Genomic DNA, 17,689 nt, shown 5'->3' with positions numbered 1-17,689 from the left:
GTTACAAACAAACTGATTTTTAATTGGAATTTAACATGCCAATTTGACAGAGCGGTCCCAAACTAGGGGTCTAGTGCAGCAGGGGATACAACCCGTCGGCTTTGAACAATGATGTCATTCCTTAGTCATAGATCTTAATGTCTTCACTTCGAGGCATAGATAATAAAGCAGTTCTGTGTTCTAATAAGCTTTTGCTGTGATGTTTCAATTTCGTTTTTTTACTGATTGCTTAATAAAGTAGGATCAGTTTATTCTATCTCGTGAGATTTTTTTTTTAAAGCCAAAAGACACTTATCAGCTACTGAAGGCAGCTACAACACTAGAAGAATCGGTTCTCGGCTTTTGACAAGATATTGCTTAATAAAGTAGGATCAGTTTATTCTATCTCGTGAGATTTTTTTTTTTTAAATCCAAAATAAAAAAAGTTGCTTAATAAAGTAGGATCAGTTTATTCTATCTCGTGAAATTTTTTTTTTTAAAAGCCAAAAAACATTTATTAGCTACTGAAGGGAGCTACAACACTAAGAAGAATCGCTTCTCGGTTTTTGACAAAATATTGCTTAATAAAGTAGGATCAGTTTATTCTATCTCGTGAGATTTTTTTTAAAAAAGCCAAAAAAACTCTATTGCTTAATAAAGTAGGATCAGTTTATTCTATCTCGTGAGATTTTTTTTAAAAAAAAGCCAAAAAAACACTATTGCTTAATAAAGTAGGATCAGTTTATTCTATCTCGTGAAATTTTTTTTTTTTTTAAAAGCCAAAAAACACTTATTAGGTACTGAAGGGAGCTGCTTAATAAAGTAGGATCAGTTTATTCTATCTTGTAAGATTTTTTTTTTAAAGTCAAAAAACACTTATTACGTACTGAAGGGAGCTAGAACATAAAGAACAATCGCTTCTCGGCTTTTGACAAGATATTTTTTTTTAAAAAGCCAAAAAACACTTATTAGGTACTGAAGGGAGCTGCTTAATAAAGTAGGATCAGTTTATTCTATCTTGTAAGATTTTTTTTTTAAAGTCAAAAAACACTTATTACGTACTGAAGGGAGCTAGAACATAAAGAACAATCGCTTCTCGGCTTTTGACAAGATATTGCTTAATAAAGTAGGATCAGTTTATTCTATCTCGTGAGATTTTTTTTTTTAAAAAGTCAAAAAACGCTTATGCTTTTGACAAAATCAATGTTTATCTCTCTCGCATTCCTTTGTTTCTCAACATTCTCCTCAGCTCTTTCATCTCTGTAATACATGCTCTCTGGCGACTTGTGACGTCATTGCTCAAAGCCGACGGGTTGTATCCCCTGCTGCACTAGTCCCCAAACTAGTCTATTGCGATAGTCGTTTTATCGACATATATTAACAGGGATAGTAAAACGCGAAGAATGATCTAATCCTTCTGCAGCAGCTGATTGCCACTCCCACATGGCGGTAGCAGGGCGGTGCTGTCACTGCTGGAGTACTAGTTATTCTTCGTGTTCTATTGTTCCTGTTAAGAGTTGCCGATGAAACGCATATCGCACTAGACTAGCTTGGGACCGCTCCATCTAATGGTCGCGTAAAATATCCCTTCAAAAATTTTTTGTTTGTAATAGAAAATAAACCGATGCCCTTTGTCAACATTGGGCGTCGCATGAAAGATATGATGAGCAATGTATGTATGGGCTGACTCCAGCTACACTTCGCAAAAACGGAACTTCGAATATCTATCGAAACGTCAGAGACAATACGCCTGACGACACCTACAAGAGACTTGCTATATTTGTATTACCATTTATTACCACAGCTACATCGTTTTCCAGTCAAGACTGGGTAGACTATGTCAGTGTTGCAAGATTAAGATTACAAAAGCATTATAATACTAGAACAAATTAGCGTAAGTTTGTGTAATAATACAAGAACAAAGTTGCGTAAGTATAGCATAACTCTTAATGACATATGGAGTGAGAACTTTTAAACAAGTACACGTTCACTTCATTTCATATAACAGTGCATATTTTAGGGAGTCCAATCTGCTGTTTCACTGTCAAACAACTCATTTAAACTGTACAGTGTTTTTTTGGGTAGATTTTGCGACATCTTTCCTCGAAATTTCATCTAATCGTAGGACGGCATTTTAGTATTTAGATGGCTGAACATTTTAAGAGCTACTGTTTGAAAGCTGTCCCGTGTCGTGGAGAGTCGACAGCTGGGAATGTCTAAGTTTTCCTTATTGCGCATGTTATAGCTGTGGACACCACTCCTCTTGGTGAATGTTTCGTGGTTTTCCTTCACGTACATGACACATGTTGACTGAAACTTGTTATCAGCCCTATAAGTGTGTAGATAGGTTTGCACTGGTCCAGTTTTCTGTTTGATGTGTTGACGGGGGGCGTCAGTGCGCTTGCTGTTACAAACAAAATGATTTTTAAAGCGAAATTTTACATGATCATTCGATAGAGCAGTACGAAATTAGTCAGATGCGGTATTTGTTTATTGGAATATGTTAACAGGGTCAGTAACACGACTGAGCAGTGCAGGCCAGGGTAATTTATAGAGCCTGTTTACCTTATCCACTGTGTGTTTTTTGAGTACCAAAAAAACTTCAAATAACTGTATCTTTCTCATTCAAGGGAACTACATTTCGTTACTCAAAAAACTTGTTTAAAGAACCTCTATTCATCAATTTACGTTGTTATTTATAGAGTGTCTGTTTTTTCTCTGTCCAGTTTCCGTCACGTGTGAAACACTAATAAGTGATGAAAAGTGCGGAAATATAATTCACAGTTGTTGAAAACAGCGACTTCGAAGACAATACACTACGATGTACGTTCGAGTATCGCGGCTTGAAAATGTCAAAATTTGGCAAACTTTGGGATGACTTCTACTCAATCAAAGGGTGAACGAGAGTGAAGTTGCAGTTAGCATTTAATCTTTGGAAAATAGATGTTGACATTTGTGAGAGTAGGAGTAGAGGTAGTGCTGTCACGTTAGGGTTTTAGAATAAATGGAGGAGTGGTACGCATTGATTCGTCTGAATCGCATAAAAAGGTGTGAATGAAAGGGTGTTTGTTATTGTTTATCAAATAAACTGATAGTTTTCTGTAATTTTCTTTAATTCCCCAGACGTTAACTACAAAAATATTATTATTGATTGTTTTCTTTTGAGAACTTGTGTGGGTGTGATGATAACGAAACACCAAAATTGATTCCATCGTAATGTCGTCGTAAATTTGTACACATGTACGCCATTCCTATACAATTAACACGTATAATTTTGTGGAATCGTGCGTGGGGTATGGTTGTTCATTTTCCAGATTGGCGTTCTACACTGCATGCTAAACGCTTTTGAAAACGCTAATCTAAATTCTGTTTATGCATATGCAAACTTGTGCACGTCAGCTCGAGAGTTCATATGGAAAAAGTTGCCTCGTATTATGAGAGCTTTTAGTGAAGAACGACTTACGCGTGAGTGAGCAGCAACTCTGTTCGTTGTGATTCACTATAAGGTTATCGTGTTTCACATGACAAGCACGATAAGAATTGCTACCCAGGTTACTTATTAACTTCACCCAGCATTGATGTACAATGACTGAATATAGGTGATATTAAAAAATGTCAATATTTTGTTTAACACTACATTGTTTTGTGTTTGATGGTGGGTCATCTGACAACAACGTTTGTAGTTTTTATCGTAAACATGTCCCCGTGCTGCAACAGATGTAATGACAATGTTATGCTGTTTTTTCCAGATTTTTTGATCTAATTTCAGTGACTTGAAATAGTTATTTCTAACATATTTAAATGAAATTTTTCCTTACAGTCTGTTGTCCACTGACAGCTAACCTGCATTACTGTATTAGCTTTATATAACTGTTGCATACAATAAACATGCTGCACAGAGAATTACAGCAAAAAACAAAAAGCAGATTGAAATACATGGACTACTGGCCACAGCTGTCGTACAATGCTGATTGGATTACACAGCACCTGAGGTAGCAGAGTGATATTACAATTTTGAACTGAACAGAGAAGGCGTGAACAAGCTCCCAGCTGATTGGCTGTTGTTGTCTTAGCTATCCTGTAACCAACTAGCCATAAATAAAAACAATCGCTTAGTTTTTCTGATACAGATGTGTAACAAAGTAGAGAATGCTTAGTATACTGTCCATAATACTTACTAGAAATGAGCTTTCACAATGATATAATGCTGCAACATAGCTAAAAACAATACTTTGAGTAAAATGTTACAATAACTTCTCATTGTACTCCACTAAAAGATTTTACAAATCTGTTGAGTAATTGTTTCAAAGCCAGTAATGAGTATTAATGTGTTTAAAATTTAATTTGTGTATACTGGATTCTGAATTAGATTTGTATCTAATATTAAAATAAAATATGTACTTTTGTAATATGTGAGAATGTGAAGGTTTAGGAATGTGGTTTAATTCCAATAGGAAGCAAGTATTTTCTGAGGAGGGATGATGGAAACTATATGTGGTGATGAATTGCTGCCAGGCTCTGTGCAAGCAGAGCCTAGTGAGTCTAATGGTGCTGATGTACAGACTCCTCCAGAATCTCAGAAGTCAATGGCATTCACAATACACTTTGCAGACAGCAAGGGTAATGCATCTGCGAGGAATCTACGAGAAAACTTAGGAAGATTTCCTTTCCGACATACGAGAAACTGGTCACTGTCTGCAGTTGGTGAAGACAAGGTATTAAAATGTTACATAGTAATTTTTTATCACATTGTTTAGTAATCATTTCATTTTGATGGAGTGCACTGATATTCTTTTCAACTAATTAAAAATTTAGCCAATGCAGTGATGAAATAACTGCATTATTTCATTATAAACTTCTCCGAATGATTAAAACTGTTCGGCAGGTAGTTCCCATCCATGAGCAGTGCTCTTACTTAGATGTACCATGGTATTCAGGTTTATCTACCACCACATTTCAGAGCTTTAATTTGCCATTATGTCTTGCCCACTTTTCGAAATTCACAAAATCACCTGTGCGCACCTTTCAAGGGTATCACTCTTGACAGACTGGTACATGTCACATTGTGAATGCTTGTGCGGAGAAGATAGTTTAGTTATTATAAGGTAGTCTGCACTGACTTATACAGTGAGTTCATATAGTAGATTACTTTTATTAGCGAGGCCCTCTGTAAGACTGGCATTTGTGTTCTGATTCTTTTTTTTTTAATTGACAAGCATTGTATGTGACCTGTCAGCCGTTATCTTATTCTGTGTTGGTCTGTATGTGTAGTGTCTTGGTGTAAAGAAGAACGTTCGATAAGACTCGTCAGCTTTGGCCAGAGATGTAATGTTAATGGCTGTTGTCGTGTCATCATGTTGTGCATTATATTCACAGTTTTTTTGTTAGTTGGGAAAGCCAACAAATGTGGAAAAAATGAAAAGAAAATGCCATTTAGTTGTGATGAGAGATTGGTCTGTAACTTTGCCTGAGGTCTAGGCTAGGGTGGAAGGTGACACTTTGATTGTGAGTTGGTGGAGCCAACAAGTGTGATACTAAAAAAAGAACACACACATATAGTTTGGTGACAGACTAATTTGTAGCTTAGACCATTTGAAAATATCGCCAATAACATCTTTTTATAGTTGCCATATTGTTTATGGCATTTGTCGTGTTTCCTACATCACTTGCCAAGGCCAGCAACTCGTATCGAACATTCCTGTATACCCATGTCTTGGAATATTGCAGAATTTAATGTAGTATTTGAACTTGCTGATAAAATCTGTAGACCTACATCAGTTCCTTCTCCGCAGCTGTCACAAGCTCCTGGAACATACACTTCAATTTTTTTTTAAGTGTTATTTTATTTTGGTGCCATCACTATTGGGTATGATAACATTAAGTTACAACAACATTAAATTGATCATGTTAGCTGTGTTTAAAGAGTAGTGTGTGATTTCTGTGTGTCACACACTTTATTTTGGCAGTGTTGGTGGGTCTTTTATTGCATCCTGATGTTGGGAGTTTGTTGATGTTGGTTGTTGCCATTGGAAATAGCCAATGAGAAACGCTGGATCTGATGGTTTCTTTCACCAGAAGACACAAATTGTTTACACTTATTTTTGATATGGAGAAAGTCTGAATAACTTAAATTTTAAGATTGCTCACAGGTATTCATATTTTTTTGACGACTGGAAAAAACTAGATGTACTGACGTGTTGACCTTTATGGAAGCCTGAGGCTTAGGTTAAATTGGAATGTGGCAGTTTGGTAGTGAGATGACAAAGCCAATGAATGTAAATGGAAGAAAACTAGATGTGCTGACAGCAATCTGTAACAAAACCCTAGACCTAGACTATGCTGGAATGTGAGTTTGTGGTTTAAATAATTAAATCTGCACTAGTAACTTATTTTTTCATGCTTAGCACACCTTTTTTTTGATAACTTATTCCTGTTTTCAAGCACATTTGTGCATTTGTTTACACAAATATTTATGGTGATGTTTCCATGTGTGATTTTCTGCAAACATAAAAAATATTCATGTTAACAAATGCAATTGGAAATGAGAATAAATTCTTGAAACACATTGTGCTAAGCATGAAAAAATAAGTAATGGTGCAGTTTTCATTTTTTAAATCATGACTGGCATAGTTGCAGACTTTTCTGAAATGTAGAATGCAATGAACGAAATGGAAAAATATGAGTTTGGTTATGTGTTGTCAAGGCCAACAAAAGTTAATGAAAGAAAGCTAGATTTGCTGATGGGCTGACCTGTAGTACGGCCTGAGACCTAGATTAGGCTGGAATGTGATGATTTGCGTGTAAGTTACCAAAACCAGTGAATCATGGCATGAAATATGATTGCCATAATAGACTGATGTGTAGTGTAGTGCTGCCTGAGATATACAGTCCTTGTTGCAATAACCAACTTGGATGTTTTAATAAATCTGTGCTGAAAATTCTGACAATGTGGTTAAATTCAGTCATAATAGAACAAAATTCTAGCTAATTTTATTTTGAATCATAGGAAATTGCGAATGAGAATCTCATTGGCTACCTGCATCTTACTCATGGTTTGCCATGTCAGGTTCTCATGATTGATCACATGAACTGCTACAAACAGCAACACACAATGGAAAAGCCACCAACACTGTAAGTCCACTTTTACCACATGTACTGATCAACACACAGAGCTAACACAAATTATTTCAGGAATGCTTTAACTGGAGGTTTAGCAAATTCAGAAGCAGTTGGGTCCTATTGACATTTTATAGTATTGGTGTTACTTTTTTATTATTGTCTCCTTGGTTTGTCAGAAAGTATAAGTGATATTTGATTTAAATGGTGTTAACATCCTTCACTTCCTGGTATATGTGGTGTAGAACTATTGTTCTATGTTGCTGATGGCAGGGCTGGCATTGCTGCAACATTTGACTTTGTACAAGTCCAATGGGAACTGTTTGAATCTCCAGTGAAGCCAAGGAAAATGAGACAGTTGATGGTGGGAAATGAAGGATAGATTTTTATTTTATTTATGCAAAATAAGTTTTCGTGCTCAGCTTTACTCTCTCCGTAAGTGATAAATGTAACTATCTGCCATGGTGTGACAGGTAGTGCTGGTGCATTCTACCAACTGCCTTCACCCTCAGCTATGGGGCTAAGGTGGGGGGTTACATATGTCTGCCCAGAACCCGGAAGGTTGGTTTTCTGCCAGCAACATCTGCGTGGAATTATTTCAGAATTACAACTTGCCTCTAGTCAGATACCTTTAGTGTACAGTGATTTGTCAGGGATCATACCACATTCACTTGTGTACAATACCATTACTGAAGGCCTTTATTTCTTGCAAATTTTCCCAAGAAAGTTGGTATGCATTAATTTATGTTTGGATGAAGAGGGCAACAGAAGTGTCCGATTCCACCCATCTGCTTTGAGCTGTGACGTAATAATGTTTTGGTGTGTGATGTCACTATGGCACGGAGTTTTTGAGTTGGTTGTATTTGTAGATGTCTTGTTATTTTTGATGGTGCCCTCTGGTAGTGGATGTGGATGTGCTGAGTTTAAGGTGTGGTATTGTGTTCATTTGAGTTTTTGTTGTCATCATGATAATGTGGTTTTGAGTTTAGATAGTTCGTGTGATAATGTGGATTGTGGAAGTGTTTTCAGTGAGTTATTAAGGTTTTTTTGTTTATGTGTGTGGTGCTTTTATTAGGTCTGATTAGGTTGGTGTTGCTGTGCAGTAAGAAGTCTATTTTTTTTTAATTGCTTTTTTTGTTAGGTATGAATATGACAGTGAAGGTCAAGAGTGTATCACTAAGTTTTCAAATGGCTGATGATATGATATCTGACACACAGTTTATGCACATTTTCAGTCTTATTGCTGAGTATGTTAGGTGTCACGTTTGTGGCAAAAACATGAGATTGACGAGAATTCCAGCGGCTTGGACCATGAACATGTATATATGGCATTGTCGTGTGTGTGTGTGTGTGTGTGTGTGTGTGTGTGTTAGCCAACCTAGGTGGTATTGCCAGAGGCTTTTGTTGATAAGTGGTTTTATTCTATAGTAATGGTGACACTTTCTGTGTTGTATATTTATTGGAATTCGGAACTGTTTTATTTTGAGTAGTGAATAAGTGGTATTTGGGGTTTTGAGTCGTTTGTTTTGGTTCCACTTTTTGGAGCTGTGGCTGTTGGTTTTTTGGTATCGACGTCTGTGGTTGAGCTATATAGGTCAAGGGAAATGTCCGATTCCTGTGGATGTGTAACTTAAATTTTTTTTGGATGTTATTTGTTTTGAGATGGTGTGGTGTTATTTTATTGTGGTATATTTAGTTTGTTCGTGCCCTAAATGCCCAATTTGCTGTGGTTGTCCCGTTAGTTTCATTATATTTTTGGAGTGAGAAGTTATTGTATCATTTTTATTTTTGTTCGCATTCATTGACATGTGTATGTAGTGACATCATTGTAGCCATTTTGTATATGCTGGAAGTAGCCATTTCCACCATACTCATGACATCATCAGTCAAAGCAGACAGGTGGAATCGGATGCTTCTGTAATGCAGATGAAGAAAGGCTTTCATTATGAATTGATTCCCAGAGTTTGTCAAAGAAATTGATGTATGTGCTACCCTGTTTATTGTTACTTTTTTACATCAGTATTTGCTGAGAACTTCTCTAATTTCAGCCCATAAACTGAATTTAAAAAAGTAGTTTTTGAATACATCTTCAGCATGTTTCATACAGTTCCGATAGAAATGAAGAGATCTGAACAGTTGTCATTACTATTCTTCAGTAATGTGTGTAATCCTATCTTCACTGAAATAATTCAGAGGCTTACATATTCAGACTGGTTTTAGAAATTGTACTGTGTCTACTGTTAGTAATTTTGATTTAGTACTCTTTTTCAGAAAAATGTCAATGAAAGTGCTTTGCAAGCAATAGGACTGTCACCTTTACCATCAAGAAAACTGGTTTTGCCAAGAAGAGCTGGCTATCACTCAGAAGGATACTTTTCAAGTGATCAGGAAGAGGATATGAGAAGTAAAAGTGACATATTTGTCCAGAAGCTAAAGACTGCAGAGAGAGGTTGGTAGTCATTTGATATTTTGTTTACAAATTAGGGTGTGTTATTCAGAAAAAGATCAAGATATTTCGCATATTGTGTGTGTGTGTGTGTGTGTTTGTTTGTTTGTGTTTGTTTTTGTTTTTGTAATTTCGTTACTTCATTTTGAAACATCGGGAGTGATATGCAGATGGAGTAGAAATTATCCGGAACACAAAATTTGGTGAGAAATGTGTCAAATGTAAAAGGTAAAATGTACATGAGGTAGGAGCATGTCAGTAATGTGAAAGTGCTTAAACATAGTCAAGCAGTCCCAAATAAGCTCAAGGCAGAAATTAATGTAAAAAAGCAGACAGTAAATATTGGCAACAATGTTGAGAGGTGACGAGAGAAGTGAAAAAAGTAGTAGAAAAAGGAATCTGACTGGTAATAGACTATGAAAAAGTGCCATGAAAAAGGAGAGGAGAAACAAGGGGTATGCTATTTGAAGCTGAGGTGTTGACAAATGGAGATTTCAATTTCCCTTTTATTTTCCAGCTTCAAATGCTAATTCTTTCATCTTTCAAGACCTTGGCGTAGCACTTTTGTTCTGACAGAGGTGCCATGCTTAAGACACAATTTGTACTTGGGACAAGTGAAATTCAAATTCCCATTCTGAATTGTGTTTTCTTTGCTTATTGAATCACACGAGATGAATGCCAGTATAATTTCATAAACATGCTGTGGCTTAAGCTTGCCTTCATCTTTCTTTGACTGAGCTAATGACATCTCTGTTGTCAATAATTGACCCCTGGTCTTTAATTTTTCCAGTTACCCTATATGTCAATGAGCTATTAAATTGTAACCCTTATACTTTCCCCCTCTGCCTTTGTTATGACATTCCACAACTACTACCTGATTAATTTGATCATGAGCCCCTTTCATCTCTCTGACATATCTCTTGACCCTGGGTTCTTAATTTTTACATCTTGGGGCTGCATATGCAGGGTGTCCCCTTTATCTTGACGAACCCAAACAGAATTTTATCCAGAAGTAGAATAAAACATTTTGTGATCCAAATGTTTAGCTACCATGGGCACATTAATCAGGATGATTGCTTTTCTTGTAACTTTGTCTATTGCAAAGTTATGAGCAGCAATACATCTCTTTTAAACTGAAGCCTATATTTTTTATTTGGTAATTTACTTCCTCTCCTCAAGACTTCTTCACAAACATATTGCAGTGTACCTTTCACATAAATGTGAGGTTATTAAAAGCATAAAACAAAAGTGAATTTGTTTCTCCCCTCTACTAATACAAAGTGCACGATCCTGGTATAAGGTAAGGCTAGGCACGCATCAATGACATTTCCACTGGTCAATTTTACTAGCCCAATAGTGAGCATTGACTCAATTCACAAATAATTTGATAACTGTGTACGCATGACCGACTTATAATCAATCAACACTTGACATAAACATGGACATGGAAATGGTTGCAAGTGTTTGCACTCTTGTTATTAAGTGGAGACAGAAGAAATGTTGAGTAAACTACTGGGTACATCTAATAATAAGTCCAAGACTTTGTGCTGGTTCCAGAATGAAATTTTCACCCTGCATTGGCGTGTATGCTGATATGAAACTTCCTGGCAAATTAAAAACAATGTGACAGACCGAGACTCAAACTCAAGACTTTTGCCTTTCTCGGGCAAGTGCTCTATTGACTGAGCTGCCCAAGCGTGATTTGCGACCCATCCTCACAGCTTTACTTTTCCTGCGAAACTGTGGGACTAGCACTTCTGGAAGAAATGATATTGGGGAGACATGGCTTATCCACAGCTTTGGGGATATTTCCAGAATGAAATTTTCACTCTGCAGCAGAATGTGCACTGACATGAAACTTCCTGGCAGATTAAAACTTTGTGCCAGACTGAGAATCAAACTCTGAATCTTTGCCCTATGTGGACAAGTGCTCTACCAGGAGAACTGCTGTGAAATTTGGGTGGTAGAAGATGGGGCACTGGTGGAAGTAAAGCTGTGATGACAGATCATGAGTCTTGCTTGGGTAGCTCAGTTGGTAAAGAACTTGCCCGTGAAAGGCAAAGGTCCTGAGATTGAGTGTCAGTCCAGCACACAGTTTTAATCTGCCAGGAAGTTTGAATGTGATGATACATAACGGTTTTCTGCTGAGTAGTTGCTCTTCTAGACAGCATCTCAAATGAGCAAACCAGTTGTGGCTTTGTCTGATGCTGCTTGTACCATAGGTAGTTGGGCTATGCACAGCTCTCTTTAAAAGGAGTAACTTGATTTCACTGGGTCAAGCTGCATGTGAATGCTTCCATGCCCATAGCGAACTCCCTGCAAATAAAAATCTGAAGCTTTGAGCCTGTGGTCAGATACTGTATGCATTGCCTAGAATTGTAAACCAATAAATACACAGAAATAAAAAAAAAAAAAAGATAAATGAATAATTTAATAAAAAGTGATCTGCTTTAACGTCTGCAATTGATGTAGATGACAGAGAATTATGCTGACTAATGAATGTCAAATTAAACATCTTTCAGCTGTCTAGTTACCAAGCTCATTTTATTTGGCTACCAGCTTCAGTGTTTTACCCCGCCATCTTCAGGCCCCTGACCAACGTGTAGAAAGATTCTACCTCAGTTCTGATCAAAGTTGGTGTAGTAAGGTGCTGAAGCTGCTAGCCAAATAAAACAAGTTTGGGACCTATATGACTGAAAGGTGTTTAATTCAACATCCTGTATCCAACAGCAGAGTCTCGCAACCATCTCTTAAAAAGATGAACATACAGAGGTATGTTGAATAATATTTATTCAAGAAAGACCATCTTAAATAAATGGGAAGTGGCCCTGTATATCCAGTTAAAATATAGACAGAAAATATCCTTATCAAATACAGTAAAGTTACATTGAGAGCATTTTGACAATGGTAGCTTAGTCCCCAAACTAAACAGTCACCAAAGGTATGGGAAAACTGAGTACAGTTCGTGATCACAGAACCCCAAACATGCACCAGCCCAAATAATTCAGAATTCACCATAATGATTTACGAAGCACACAAAATACGAAGAGTCTACAATGAAGGACATTCAGACATCTTGAAATATAAAGTCCATTCAAAAGTTAGAGTATTGTAGCAGCTGTTCACTGCCCAGACTGTCTGCAGCTCGTGGTGTAGTGACTGGCATTGCTACCTCTGGGTCACGGGGTCCCAGGTTCGATTCCTGGCCAGATTGGGGAATTTCTCTGCCCAGGGACTGCACGTTTGTGTTGTCCTCATCATTTCATCATCATTTATGACAGTGGCTACATTGGACTGAGTAAAGAAATTGGACTGTGTGAAAAATTGGGACTTTGTGTGGGCGCTGATGACCGCGCAGTTGAGTGCCCAATAAAACCAAACATTGTCATAAAACTGCCCAAAGTCTGTCACCAACACAACTGAACATCGCAAGTTAGGTCTGCCTTCCATCAAGCCTCAACAGAAAGTGTCATGATCAAGATCTAAGTGAAAAGTGTCTCATATTGCTCCCTTGAGCTCTTCACTCAAAAAATATCTGTCTCCATTTAACTCCATTTAACTCCACCACTGTCTACTTTTCCATTGGCTGAAGGCTGTTCCCACCGAAATCACATTGTTATTAAGTTCTACAGATGTGATTTGACTTATATTGATCACTTCCTGGCCTAAACTAACATTACAACAATATTTAACTGAAGAAATGTTATAAACAGTCACACGCTGATCATTTACAATAAATATAAATAAAGGTTTGTTCATAAATAAATAAGCCAGGATGTTTGCACAAGTGTGCTTATGTTAATTGACAACATGTTGTCATTAGGTATTGTTTAAGCAGTTATTTATGCCTGCTTGATGGAAGTATCTGTTGGCACTCTTTTTAATGATGGTGTCAGCTAACACAAGCGATTGACCACTTCTTAAAGTAGCACGATTTTGTATTATAGGTTGTAATTAATATTTAAGTAAAAGTACTGGCAAAATAGTAAATTGTTCACTCAATAAATACATAGTAATGTAATTATATGAATATAATAGAGGAAAACATTCCACGTGGGAAAAATATATCTAAAAACAAAGATGATGTGACTTACTAAACGAAAGTGCTGGCAGGTCGATAGACACACAAACAAACACAGACATACACACGAAATTCAAGCTTTCGCAACAAACTGTTGCCTCATCAGGAAAGAGGGAAGGGGAGGGAAAGACGAAAGGACGTGGGTTTTAAGGGAGAGGGTAAGGAGTCATTCCAATCCCGGGAGCGGAAAGACTTACCTTAGGGGGAAAAAAGGACAGGTATACACTCGCGCGCGCGCGCACACACACACACACACACACACACACACACACACACACACACACACACACACACACACACACACACACACATATCCATCTGCACATACACAGACACAAGCAGACATTTGTAAAGGCAAAGAGTTTGGGCAGAGATGTCAGTTGGGGCGGAAGTACAGAGGCAAAGGTGTTGTTGAAAGACAGGTGAGGTATGAGCGGTGGCAAATTGAAATTAGCAGAGATTGAGGCCTGGCGGATAACGAGAAGGGAGGATATACTGAAGGGCAAGTTCCCATCTCCGGAGTTCTGACAGGTTGGTGTTAGTGGGAAGTATCCAGATAACCCGGACGGTGTAACACTGTGCCAAGATGTGCTGGCTGTGCACCAAGGCATGTTTAGCCACAGGGTGATCCTCATTACCAACAAACACTGTCTGCCTGTGTCCATTCATGTGAATGGACAGTTTGTTGCTGGTCATTCCCACATAGAAAGCTTCACAGTGTAGGCAGGTCAGTTGGTAAATCACGTGGGTGCTTTCACACGTGGCTCTGCCTTTGATTGTGTACACCTTCTGCGTTACAGGACTGGAGTAGGTGGTGGTGGGAGGGTGCATGGGACAGGTTTTACACCGGGGGCGGTTACAAGGGTAGGAGCCAGAGGGTAGGGAAGGTGGTTTGGGGATTTCATAGGGATGAACTAAGAGGTTACGAAGGTTAGGTGGACGGCGGAAAGACACTCTTGGTGGAGTGGGGAGGATTTCATGAAGGATGGATCTCATTTCAGGGCAGGATTTGAGGAAGTCGTATACCTGCTGGAGAGCCACATTCAGGGATACGACTGTTGAAATGGAATAGAAGGCGTACATAGTGCTGGGGTGGGAACAGGGAAGGGGATAGGTAGGTGGAGGACCAGTACTAGTGAAGCTTGAGGACATGAGGATTATGGTAATAGAGAATGTCTTGTGATATGTTGTAGGGAAAGTTTCCACCAGTGCAATTTAGAGAGCTGGTGTTGGTGGGAAGGATTCAGATGGCACAGGTTGTGAAGCAGTCATTGAAGTGAAGCCCATAATGTTGGGTAGTATGTTCAGCAACTGTTCCACCTGTCTCTTGCCCACAGTTTGCCAGTGATCATTCGTGCAGACACACAGCTTCTTAGCTGTTATGCCCACATAGAAAGCAGCACAGAGGTTGCAACTTTGTTTGTAGATGACATGGCTGCTTTCACAGTTAGCCTTTTCTCTGAAGGGATGGGAGATGTCTGTGACAGGATGGGAGTAGGTGGTGGTGGGCGGATGTGGGAGACATGTCTTGTACCTCTGTCTATAGCAGGGATATAAGCCATGAGACAAGGTGATGGGAGCAAGTGTGGAATAGGAATGGGCAAGGATATTGCGTAGCTGTGGTGGCCAGTGGAATACCACTGTGGAAGGGGTGGAGAGGATGTTGTTGTTGTGGTCTTCAGTCCTGAGACTGGTTTGATGCAGCTCTCCATGCTACTCTATCCTGTACAAGGCTCTTCATCTCCCAGTACCTACCGCAACCTACATCTTTCTGAATCTGCTTAGTGTACTCATCTCTTGGTCTCCCTCTACGATTTTTACCCTCCACGCTGCCCTCCAATACTAAATTTGTGATCCCTTGATGCCTCAGAACATTTCCTACCAACCGATCCCTTCTTCTAGTCAAGTTGTGCCACAAACTTCTCTTCTACCCAATCCTATTCAATACTTCCTTATTAGTTATGTGATCTACCCATCTAATCTTCAGCATTCTTCTGTAGCACCACATTTCGAAAGCTTCTATTCTCTTCTTGTCCAAACTATTTATCGTCCATGTTTCACTTCCATACATGGCTACACTCCATACAAATACTTTCAGAACTGACTTCCTGACACTTAAATCTATACTCGATGTTAACAAATTTCTCTTCTTCAGAAACGCTTTCCTTGCCATTGCCAGCTTACATTTTATATCCTCTCTTCTTCGACCATCATCAGTTATTTTGCTCCCCAAATAGCAAAACTCCTTTACTACTTCAAGTGTCTCATTTCCTAATCTAATACCCTCAGCATCACTGGACTTAATTCGACTACATTCCATTATCCTCGTTTTGCTTTTGTTGATGTTCATCTTATATGATAGGTCATTATTCATTTGAAGGCATGAAGAGAGGTAGTCAAAACTCTGACAGAGAAAATGATTCAGCTGCTCCAGTCCTGGCTGGTGCTGAGTCATGAGAGGAGCACTCCTTTGTGGCTGGACAGTGTCAGGTAACTAGAGGGACAATGCATGGTAGATCTGTTGGAAGGGAATTTCAATCTCTGAAAGCCCGAATGAGACCTGTGGCATATTTGGAGAGGGATCTCTGTCTGCATCAAACCTACCAGTCACCAGCAATACCTCCCTTCCATACTGCGTAGCCATTTGTGGTTTTTGCATCTCTAATGACCAGCAGTCCCTCTCCAAATACACCAAGGGTCTCCGGAGGCTTTCACTAACTGAAATTACTCTCCCACTTTTGTACAGAAAGAGATCTACCATCCCTTGTCTCTCCAGTCACCTACCACCTCCCACATTTCCACCATCCAGCCATAAAAATACACTGCCCTCATGACGCAGTATCACTTAGGACTGGAACAACTGAATCGCATTCCCACCAAAGTTTCAACTACCTCTCATCATTCCCTGAAATGAGAAATATCCCACCCACTAGTGGTATTCTGCTGCCCATTGAACCTATGCAATATCCTTGTCCATCCATGCTCCACCCCTACTTCCAACTCTTTGCCTCATGGCTCATATCCCAGCAACAGACAGAGATGGGAGACCTGTTCCCTACATCCTTTCATCATCCTATCTGTCATAATGTATTAGCACATGACTAGCTATTGACGTGGAATTCTGTCCTTACACTGTGATTAATTTATCGAAACTGATTGTCTCATTGGCAGTGGAAAAGTAACTTCCTGCAGATGAAATCATGGGTTCTGCTGAAAAATATCTCATACGAGGTCTGTCACAAAAGATATTAGACAAATAGTGCAAATTTGTGTACATAGCAGATGTGTTTTAATCAATCGTGGTCACCCTGAAATTCTCACGCATTTGGGGGCACACTGTCATGGGGGACTTCAAGGACTGAATAAATTTAGGTCTCACAAGTCACTCCAGTGAGAAATCTTATGAGTGTACCGTCACATCTTCTTTTGCTGCACATAATCTACTGGCGAAGGTAAATGTGATGATACTGATGTGAAATGTTGCACACTTCTACGAGGTTCTGTGAAGTAGTTTCCCTATGTACCAAACATTCTAGTAGCATTTTGAAGCAGTATGGCTATGAGTGCAGTATTGCAAACTGCCACTGTAGTCTGTTAGAACTCTATAGCTTGCAGATCCCTACGACCCATCTGCTTTTTTGCTAGTTGATTGCTAGGGAGACTGACTTAAACTCTTTTAAATGAAGTGGGGCAAACCACACTGAAGTATACAGCGATACAACATTAAAAAAATGTGGAATTGAAAACTCTTTGGCCAAATAATTTTTTCCTTATTTTATTAACTCTTTTAAATGAAGTGGGGCAAACCACACTGAAGTATACAGCGATACAACATTAAAAAATGTGGAATTGAAAACTCTTTGGCCAAATAATTTTTTCCTTATTTTATTAGTGGTTTTAGTCTTAGGAGATTTTTTTCACCAGATGCACATCTCTTCCTAAACTAATATACAAATCATAAAGAACTTTTAGCCAAAATAGGCGCCATCAGAAGTGGTAAAAATACAATTTACTTATATATGATCACCGTGAGCATACTATTAATGGCCCTACACTAGGGGGCAGCT

At 38.5% G+C, this 17,689-nt stretch overlaps 1 protein-coding gene across 1 annotated transcript in view; it reads left to right on the top strand.

Annotated features, from left to right (window-relative positions):
* Nucleotides 1–2,880: 2,880 nt before the first annotated feature.
* LOC126457248 (uncharacterized) overlaps nt 2,881–17,689 on the top strand; it is a 106,319-nt gene continuing 91,510 nt past the window's right edge. Inside the window, exons 1-3 of the mRNA XM_050093400.1 lie at nt 2,881–3,027; nt 4,434–4,694; nt 9,367–9,544. Of these exons, the coding sequence (XP_049949357.1) occupies nt 4,458–4,694; nt 9,367–9,544 (415 nt within the window). The 5' untranslated portion in view covers nt 2,881–3,027; nt 4,434–4,457. The remainder of the gene's footprint in view (nt 3,028–4,433; nt 4,695–9,366; nt 9,545–17,689) is intronic.

Source organism: Schistocerca serialis, chromosome 2 (assembly GCF_023864345.2).
Source record: "Schistocerca serialis cubense isolate TAMUIC-IGC-003099 chromosome 2, iqSchSeri2.2, whole genome shotgun sequence".
Taxonomy (NCBI): Eukaryota; Metazoa; Arthropoda; class Insecta; order Orthoptera; family Acrididae; genus Schistocerca; species Schistocerca serialis.
This window is presented reverse-complemented; position numbering and strand designations above follow the sequence as displayed.